The sequence below is a fragment of the Calidris pugnax genome, unplaced genomic scaffold, assembly GCF_001431845.1.
Source record: "Calidris pugnax isolate Ruff unplaced genomic scaffold, ASM143184v1 scaffold68, whole genome shotgun sequence".
NCBI lineage: Eukaryota > Metazoa > Chordata > Aves > Charadriiformes > Scolopacidae > Calidris > Calidris pugnax.
The window spans coordinates 4609816-4620143 of NW_015090921.1; the positions used below are offsets into that span (position 1 = coordinate 4609816).

The 10328-nt window shown below is 45.8% G+C and overlaps 1 protein-coding gene across 1 annotated transcript in view; it reads right to left on the reverse strand.

Annotated features, from left to right (window-relative positions):
- The window catches only part of RPAP1 (RNA polymerase II associated protein 1), a 44641-nt gene extending 34787 nt beyond the window's left edge, over nucleotides 1–9854 (reverse strand). Inside the window, exons 1-5 of the mRNA XM_014950377.1 lie at nucleotides 9795–9854; nucleotides 4698–4940; nucleotides 2936–3084; nucleotides 2266–2358; nucleotides 734–914 (exon numbers count right to left, since the gene is read on the reverse strand). Coding sequence (XP_014805863.1) covers nucleotides 734–914; nucleotides 2266–2358; nucleotides 2936–3084; nucleotides 4698–4887 — 613 coding nt within the window. The 5' untranslated portion in view covers nucleotides 4888–4940; nucleotides 9795–9854. The remainder of the gene's footprint in view (nucleotides 1–733; nucleotides 915–2265; nucleotides 2359–2935; nucleotides 3085–4697; nucleotides 4941–9794) is intronic.
- Between the last annotated feature and the right edge of the window lie 474 nt (nucleotides 9855–10328).

The following is a 10328-nucleotide window of genomic DNA, read 5'->3' on the forward strand; positions in this document are numbered from 1 at the left end:
TCTCTTACCAATTCTCTGACAGGGGTCAGGGCAGACAGAAACCTTAGCCCAACAGCAATAACCCTCAAATGACACCTGGCCTCCATTTCAATGTGAGGACACTGTGAAAAAACCCAGACACATTGCGGTCCTAAGCAAACAGGACTGCCCAAGACCAAAACAACCCAAAAAACAGCAAGCTTGAAGATGCTGGTACAGGTTGAATTGGTTTCATCTTTCTGTGTCACGTTGCTGTCAGACAAGTAACTGCTGGAGGTGGCACTGACTCATCAGCACTGCCTCGGAGCATTCCTTATGAAGAAAAGCCACAGCCTCACGGCAGCGGATCCGGTGACGGAAGACTGAGCTTTCAGCTCCAAGGTAGGAGTGGGAACCTGCATCACAGTGGTCTCAAAATACAAGAAGAACCCTCTTCCTGAAATTGTGGAAATCAATGATGAAACAAGAAAAAAAATAGAGGAAAAAGAAGACAAGAAGCTCAAAAAATAAATCTGTTTGGCCCTGCGTGAAGTAAAAAGGAAATAGTGAGAAATCTGCCTCAATTTTTTGAATGTTACTTTGACTCTCAGACATTTCAAATCCTTGTCATGCCACAGATATTCCAAGTGACCTTGAGATTCCTAAACTGAGGACAACAGTGCAACCCTAACTTGAAAATAAGGCACACTGATGTTAGGATTACTAAGGTGACATAAATACAGTAGGCTGAATAAATAGAACCTTCTCCACTTACCCTCCCTGATGCTGGGGAGAGGTGTCTCTCCTGATGATCCCTCGGGATCCAGGGCATCTGGAGCAGCTGATCTTATTTGCAGGCACTCGGCAGCAGAGGGAGTTGTTGCTGCCTTTTCAGCAGCTCTTCTTGCTGCCATTTTTTGTGCAAAGATGCTTTTTCTTCCAGATCCCACCTTCACCTGCAAACAGGGAAGTCACATGTCACCACTTTCTTCTTCAGACTCCCCCTCACACCTGTCACTAAAAAACGTATAGACCTGATCCTAAATACACCCTCAGATCAGACTCTGGGACATGATACAGAGAAGCCACCGGCAGCCACATGGTCTTTTCTGCACTTGTGCTATTCCTTTTTTACCACAGTTTAATGCTAGGACACAGACAGAAACATGAATTTTTTTTGCTACCTAGAGAAGGAAGATGATTAATTATAAGAGAATTCAAGTCAAGCAAGTACACCTAAAATATCACCCAACACAACAGTTCCAAGATTCCTGCTGTTTGGAAACCCTGCATAGCTTAATACTTTGCATTTCTGAGGATAAATGAGGCTGTACTGTACTGCGCTCACCACATGCTTGGAAAAGACTTCTTATAAGGTGATTAGAGAGCAGCAGGGTGAAGAGATTTACACAGTAAGAAGTGGGCAAGTGGTGCTAAAATAATCCTTACTAAATTACTCTGTTGCTTGCCTAGGCGATGGAAGGGCAGGGCTCTAAACAGCCTTGCACAGGATGCACAGGAAATCCACAGCAGACTAAGAAAAAACACTCTTGTATGTTCTCAGTCCAGAGAAGAAGCTTAAAAGGCAGTCTGAACATCTGGTAGCTGCTCTGTGCACTCCTGCATCAGGTAAACAGAACTGGTAGTTTTAAAAGTATTATTATTTCCTTAAAAAAAATAAAAAAAACCCCACCTGTCCTTCAAAACACCTCTTCAAAGCTACAGCTACCAAATACATACCAGTTCCCAGCATCTGACTCCCACTCAGCCAGCAGCTCTCGCTACTACAGCAATGGCTCATGAGAGCAGCCATGGCTTCCAGTTTTACAGCCTCAGAAAAAAAAGAGTCTGTCAAAATCCAAAAAAGGTGCAAAACATAATCTGTGTAACCACACTCAAATATGCCAGGAGGAATCAGGTGCAACTTCAGTAAGTACAGGCTTAATCAAACGTGGTGGACAAATTAACAGAGATTGTTCCTCAGAGAAAAAACAAGTAGCAACTCTATCACAACGGTGCAGATTTGATCCACCTCACTAAAGAAGGTGATTGCCTTGTTTCCAAAACCAGAAGGATTTCAATGTTATTTAATTGCAGGGCATGGACTGCCTACTCGATGGCAGCTTGGTGGGAGAACTCTCTCCTACACTAAGGTGGTAATGCCAGAGATAAGCTGAGCCAGCTCCTAACCTCCAGCATGCCAAGTCACTGATTCTGAGCCCTACCACCCACCAAGCATTAGGCTTTGTTATGGGGAAGTTTTAACAGCTAATGATGGTAGCACAAAACAACTGCTCCCAATCTTACCTCACTTTTTATCTCAGAGCGGTGAAATGTCCTTGGAAACGGGTCTCCTGTGGGCACTGGCATGGTTACTGCTACTGCACTCGTGTCTCGTTCCTGCAGCAAAAAATTTGAACCATGCAGAAACCTCTGCAACAGCCAGACATATTTATACCATTTAGCTAAGACTGGACTCAAAAATTTCTCAGCTCTGCAGCTCACAAGCTTTCTGCTACATCACTGGCAGGCTCATAGTACCTTGTGCTTATTTAGAGCCAAAGTGAAGCTATTTTCCAAAAGGCTGGGCTGCCAAACTCCACACACCACTCAAATAATCAGCTAAAGGAAAACCTGGGCCACTGGAGAGAAATGAGAACCTCCCCCATCTCCTGAGTCCATAAACTCAGCCAAATCCACACTAAAACACATGCCTGCATGCAAGCAGTGTGACCTGTAGGCAGCCTGGACGGGAGAGCAGGTTCAAACTCGTATTTAACTGACAAAAAAAAATACCCAAAGAGCTTTTTCTTTCAAGGTGCTCCAGGACAATGGTCTACAGTGGTACAACTGCTTCATTACAGAAATAAAAAGCAGCAACAGAACCCTTCATCCCTGTCCACTGTGACACTGCTTAGTTCACAGCATTCAAAAAAACCCCACTAGACCATCACAAAAAAAACCAAAACAGGCATACAATAATTTTGCTGAAGACTGCTGTAATGTGTTGATCATGACTCTCCAGTCTTTCCTCTGGATCTTCATCCTCAAAGCGGACACAGGCACTTTTGATCTTGGACTTTTTTGGAGGAGCTGGAGTTAGAGCTGGGAGAGTATCAGGAAAATCTGCGGAGAGGAAATAATAAGAAAAAAAAAGCAGTCAAGTTACTCAAATATGACTACTGTGCAACAGGTACTAAACCAAAGGCTCTCTAATAGCACCTATTGTTGCTTTGAAGAGAAATAAAGAAGATGAGGAAGTAAGACAATTAAGGGTCCTCTGTCTCTGATTTATGCTGGGTAATGGAGAGAAACAGCCTCAAGAATTGTATTACTTATTTATTGACAACAATGTCTTTTTAAAGAGCTGCATAAGCGGGAAAGGGTACTGAGGCCTGACTGCAAGCACTAAGGGAAGAAGTAAGGCTGTGCAGAAACAAATAATGTGCTTGCAGGTTGTGTTCAGGCACAGAAAAGCACATCTCCCCTGCCAGCTGTAACGGTGAGTGATTCGTACGACCGTGAGCAAGTCAAGGCCACCTTTTCACTATCTGTCAACTGGGATCACATTTCCTTACCTGGAACCAAGACTTAAGTTGTTGCTTTTAAGAAAGCACCTTGAGCTTCTCAGACTATTAAGCAGATGACAGAAGTGTTACAGTTACTACTCACAGAGGAAAACAAAACCGCAGGAAGGAGGTTTATCAAGCCAGATCTGGCGGCTGAAAGCTGGAGCCGTCAGCAGAGTTAAACTTCAAAGACACTAAGAACAGGGTCTGGATAGGTGGCAAAATAAGCACTGAGTGCCCAATGGGTACAAATCACAGAAAACACCTCTTGCATTGAGGCTGGCAAGGTACCACAGACAGCTGATAAGTGTAGACAATGGTACTATGTTGGAAAGGTAGACAAGTGTGTTTTCCAGCAAGGTGTTATGGTTTGAAGAACCCACAACTATTTATTGTCATTTAGATAATTATTCTATCACCTGATGACCCCTCCCCACCTGGGAAAGGGAATCAGGAAAAACAAGGAAACCCAAGGGCTGAAATAAAAACAGATTTAATAGAATAAGGTTAAATAATTAACATTAACAATAGTGAAGAACCAATATTGATCCTGATCCCAATATAAAATATACAAGGACTATGCTCAGGCAATTCTCTCAGCAGGAAGCTGTGCACTCCCAGCAGGGGACAGCAAATGTCAGACACTGCAAGCACTATGGAGGAAGGGAAAGGCTCAGGGGTCCAGCAAAGGCAAGAAGTTCTCACGATAGTAGCCATCAAGGAAGAAAGAGAACTCCTCAGCAAACTTTCTTATTTGTATTGAACATGATATTCATGGTATGAAATAATCCTGTTGGGTCAAGTGTCTGGTCTTGCTCCTCTCCATCCTTGCACCGGGCAAGGCTCAAAAACACCAAGACCTTGAAACCTGCATACCATAGGTATCTCATAAGTAAATATTTTTACAAATTCAGACATTGGAGTGTTCTAAAAGTGCAGTTTCCCCTAGCATTAGAAGAGACCTTACTGAAAAGTAAAAGAACTGTAAGATAAATGAATCATGTGTCGCTCAAACCAGGACACGAGGCTATGAACAAACAATACTGCGAGGAGGACACACGTGCAGAGGAAAAGCAACACTGGGTTGAGAAGGAGGTAAAAAGGGAAGTACTGAGGAATGAAAGGGACAGAGAACTCTAGTAATTCAAAGAACTCCACAAGGGAAATTACCATCCAACATGACTACATCCTTGCAGTCCTGCAGTGGGGGTCTCTCAGCATCTGTGCTCCCTTCCTGCCCCTTCCTCTTGTCGGCCTTCTTCACAATCTTCACTGCAGGTGAAGCTCTGGCTGCCAGGAACTGGTTCTGAAAATGCAGGAGGTCTGCCTCGGACTCCCCAGGCTTTGGTCTTGACAACATCCTGCCTTCTTGCTCTTGCAGCCCAGCCCTGCGTGCTGTTCACATGGAACCTACTGAAGACATAGAAAACCCGTTACAGAACTGGATTTCCTGGGAAGAGGATGGGGACAGCAAAGAAAAAACATTCATTTTTGTCCCACTCTGCTGTTCCTGTACATACCGCAGCCGCTCTACTTCAGGATCACTCCAGGACACAACTAGTTGTACCAGAGTCCCAGACAAACTGTTTACCTTGTTCTTCAGCGCCAAACAACACACTACTAGACAAGCCAACACCTGGTCTACCAGCCGGCTGGGAGCACAATGGCATCCACCCAGCAAAAAGCCAGCCAACAAGTGTATCGCTGCCAGAATGCCAACAACACGGCTGTGGGTTTGCAAAGCCAGAGAAGCACCTGGTCCAAGACAACAGGTTTGACTTACTCTGATGTCAACTCCAACCAAGAACATCAGAGGCCCAGTATCACGCAAACCTCTCCGCTTCAGCATACAGTCTTTTCAGGATGACAGCATTACTATCCCTGTCAAGATGCAAAAGCCTGTCCACTCACCCTCACTGAAATCTCCCCAGTGAAAAAAGTTTTTTTCTTTTTTATCTATTCCTCCTGCTTTAGTTCTCTCTCATTCTTTCACTGCCCTCTTATAGGCAGAACCCATGCTTTTTCCAAGCATTTTCATTCACTGCCCAGGCCAGCTTTGGGTTGAAAGCCAAAGGTGGTCATTTATACAGACTTTTACCTCTATGCAAATGAGAACTTACTATGAAGGCACCCATTCCACTTCCCATCTACCGGGCATGAAAATATTTGTGAGTATTACTCCTCATGTCCTACTCCCAGAGCCTAGGACTGTCAATCCATTTCTCACAGGCAGCCAGTAAAGTGTTTGCAAATACGTTTCACACTAATTGAATCACTGATCAGCACTAACGCTACAGACTTGACACCCTCCCACACTTGGTATGGTGAAATATTTTGTACATATTTGATCTCTTCCACTTTTAAAAGCCCATCAGGACTCAATGATGATTTATTGTGAAGCTGGAAAGTGGATATGGATTTTTAAAACTACAATTATCTGCCACATGAATAGCTGAGAAATGCATGAAAAAACACAAGGCTTGGAAGTGAATCTGTCTTAATTTTAGACCAAAATAGTGTTCTGCCATTGTGCAGGCACAGTCACTGCCCTGAAGCCAATGTTTTGTCTTACGTTACCATCATACTTTATTGTAAAATATGTGGGGAGATACCTTGTGGGAAGGATGCTAACAGACCCAAGAATTGCCTCATGCAGTATTGATGATCTACATTTGGAATGTTTATAGCATTTTCAGGGATCTCATTCTGGACCAAGGTTGGTTAGATGTGATGCTGCTGGTTCCAAGAGCACAAAGAGGTCCAGGGAGTTTTATATTTGGTGGTTGGCTTTTTTTAAATCAAGTGTAAAAACACCAGTCAGGTAAGACCCAGTGAAATTCTTCTTCCTGCCCCTCATTTTGTGCAAAAGTTGGACTAAAACCATTCAGACTTAAGAGTTTTGTGCACCAAAAAAGTGGATTTTCAGAGGTTTCCAGGGTCTCCATTCACTTCAGCACTTCATGACTGAGGAACCAGACCTTCATCGGATGCCAGCATCATGAATTAGTTGCTCAATTTCAGACATCTCACAATGCTGGCCTTAATGAAAGCTGTCAGCTCAAGAGTCTCAGAACAACAACTTCCATTTACACCAAGCTTACATATGGCACAAGCAGCAGCAAGGGGAACTTCCCTGTACCTTCTCAACAATAAAACCCTCCCCCAGCACACAGGGAAAAAGCCAGACTTCTCTGCCAACACAGTCAAGGACATCTGTGGAACACAGCCACCAGCAAAGGCTACTTCAGGGCAGGAAGGGAAGGGAGCACCCTGCTATGGTGCTTCACCACTGTCGCAGAAGGACTTAACACAAAAACACCTGGGATGTCACTGTGGTTCTGACTGACACTGAGAATGCAGAAACACTCCCTTTCAGCCCAGTTGCCTTACAACTGCACAGCGAAGATTGCAACTTCCACAGGCAGCTCCTTTTTTGTGCATTCCTAGCAGAAATGTGCACCTACTTGCTTTATTTGTGTAGCTTTCTGCCACAACAGGGGCTCCAGCAGTCACACTTCAGTCGATAGGTCCCTCTTTGATATGCATAAGTAGCATAACACGCATCAGAAGCCAAGTGTTTCATGCCCTATCATCACAAGCTTCAAAACCCAAATGAGGATGATGCTAGGATTACCAGACACAAAACACACAGTTATAAGCAAAGCGTGCTGCTAATCTTGCTGCAATAAGCCTCTTCCACACAGGGATGTACATACACTTGTCCGAGTCTCTGCATATTATTAACATTCATCAAAAACATAGCGGGCCTTGAAACTGTCTTCATTTGTCTGGGGAACTGTCAGGCACACGAAGCCAACTTTGCACTCATTGCCTAAAGAGGTTAGATGTTGTTCCAGGAATCATTTCCTCAAAGTCAATTCTTCCTCCACATGGATATAGAGGCCAACTAAATGGAAAGAGCTACAAGATGGTAATACAGAGGTGGGCATCAGCGTGGTGCAAAAATAGATAAAAGCTTCAAATGTGTGCTTTCCATGTTCTAACTGGGTCTGGAAATTTAGTACAGTCAAGGCCTTTGACTTGGTCCTTCTGCACTCCAATAAGCTAGAAATTACTTACATATGGCACTTGCAGACAGACACAATGCAGTGAAAGTAGTTTTCTTTCTAATGGTACCTTTTTCCACACCTGCTGGAAGCCACCTAAGCCCATTGGCAATGCTCACTTGGCCATTGTAAGGAGTAATTCTTATCCACCAGTGCTCAGAGGAAACGCGCAAGAAAACTAACACACTACTGATGATCAGCACCAACACCAGCATCATATGGTCTGGTTATCTCCAATCTTGCAGCTGACTACTTAAAAGCTAACCACACACAAATGGCTTGCCTAGAGGGACCACCACACACAACCTGCTGAGGATATTGTCCCAGGAAAGCACATAAGGGATCAGAAATGCTGTCAGAGGACCAAGAGCACCTCTACGCACCACAGCATAGTGATTATGTGAATACACTATTGTCTGCTGTTGTATCCCCTGTCTGCACTAAGAGTCTCAATAAATCATTTTCTGTCATGCTTTGAATTTTCCACAGATACTGTTTGAAAAGGCTGTCAGTGCCACAGGAAGTTTTACAAATGCAGCTGGGAGCAGTGGTCTAAGACAGAATAAAAGGTGTGAGAGCACGGAAGGCAATAAAGCCACAGACTGCTTCAAGTGCCAAGAGACACTTTTGCATTAACCAACTTCAGCTGAAGTGTAAGCCTAAGAAGGGAGGCAAATCAGGACAGTAAGGGTGCCTAATCACCAATTAATGCAGCACCAGTGTTTCACAGAGGATGGCATTTCCTTTACAGAAAAATAAGGTTTATAATACTCTTCCAATGCTTTCCAGAAGCAGCATTTAAGCCTGAGGCATACGTTACCAACCTCTGCCACTTTTCTCAGCAGACATAAAACAACATAAGCATCAGGTCCAGCATCTGCTTGAGCAAAGTACCACTCCACTCCTGTCCAACGTTTTTACAGGTGCCACCAGGCTATAAAAAACTGTACTTACTTGATATAATCCGATACTATTATGACTTTTCTTTTATTCTAGCTCATCTGCATGTACAATCCATTTTTCTTCTGCAGCAGTAGAGGCCTACAGCCCAAAGGAGACACTTGCATCACAACTAGACACAGTTAAAAGAGAAAAGGTAGCAAGTACATGTGAAAGCAAAGAATCATCTCCAGTTCCTACTGATTTCTGAACTCTGACATTTTTCCCCCCAATCCTCAAATTTCCAACTTCATATTCTTTTGCTAAAATTATCAGGTTTGGGTCAAAGAAGAATACAAGGACCTGCTATCACAACAGTGCCTCAAATTAACACATTTCTTCACACCTCCTAGGTTAAGGTAAGAAATTAAAAGGAGAAGCAGAGTCACACCTCAGCCTCCCTAAAACAGCTCAGCAGTCAATGAAAAGGTACAATTTCTCCGCTGTAGATTGGCAGTCAATGAAAGCCTCATTCAGGATTCTTGGCTACTTTGCAAAGTGGTGATGTACACGCTTTGCTCTGTCACAAAAATGCTTTCTGCAGACAATACTGTAATGACTGACAGTCTAAAACATCTAGGTTTGAAAAGACAGGCGGCAACTTTAATCTGCTAAAGAAAAGGCAGATTTTTGTAAAGACTCTCCCCTCAGAAGGTAAAACCCAGTCAAAGGCTGCAAGAATGTCTCCTCAAAGGTGCTCCACAACCCACACTGCTCACGTAAGGTTCTGTGACTGTTTCTTTGCCCATGAGGCACGTACCAAGTACATGCATAGAGGGCCTTGTCTCAGGAAACACTGCTTTCCCCAGCCTGTCTGAAGAGTCTCTGCAATAAAGAAGCACCAGCACACCACAAAATAAACCTAAAAGCAACAAGCTGCCATTAACAAACTAAAAGAGTTGATGCATCCCGACACTCCCACCACCTTCACAGCCCTCACGGGCTCTCCCTAAACGAGTCTGAATCGAAGCCTGAAAGACACACGCGTAGGCCAAGCCCCTTGACGGGGAACCGCTCGGCGGAGGGACTGGGCGAAAGAGGGCCCCGCAGCAGAGCGGGCCCGGGCGGGGGCGGACAGTCGCTGCCCCGGAGACCACACGGCGCCGGTAGCCACGCTCCTCCTCACATAGTAAAGGGGAAGCCCTGGGGCCCCGCTGGCTGCCCCGAGCGAGGCTCGGCCTGCCTCCGCCGCGGCCCTGGGGCCCCCGCACCCCCAAGCGGGGGGAGGCCCCGCTGCCCCCCGGCTCAGGCCGCACCTCACCTGCGCTCGGGCCGCGCCGCTCACCGCCACCACTTCCGCCCTGCCCCGCGGCAGTTACTTCCGCCCGGCGAGGCGTCACTTCCGCCCGCCCTTGTCTCTGCCGGGGGGGGGCTGGGGGGCGCCATTTTCTCCTCCCCTCGGGGCTCAGGCCGTGCGGCGATGTGGAGGTCTCCCCGCGGAGTGGGGGCGCGGGCACGGTCCCGCCGTGACTCCGTGGCAGGTCCCGTTCTGGCTCCCCCGCTGGCCGGGGAGAAGGCGTGGGCGGGCCGCCCGCCGCTACTGGCGCCTTGGTGCTCGGGGGGAGAAGGACTCGCTGCTGAGCGACCTCCCCAGGGTCACCCTCGGCTTGTGCGAGTTCACACAGGCCTAAGTACAAGGCACCGGGATCGCATAGAGTGTGTCTGCACGTATAGAAATATGCTTATGTAAATGCGCGATCTGTGCCTTTTCATTATGAGAGGGCGTTGATGTGCCTGAGACCGGAGGCATTTCGTGAGAGCAGATACATAAAGCTATATAAATGCAGCTGTAATT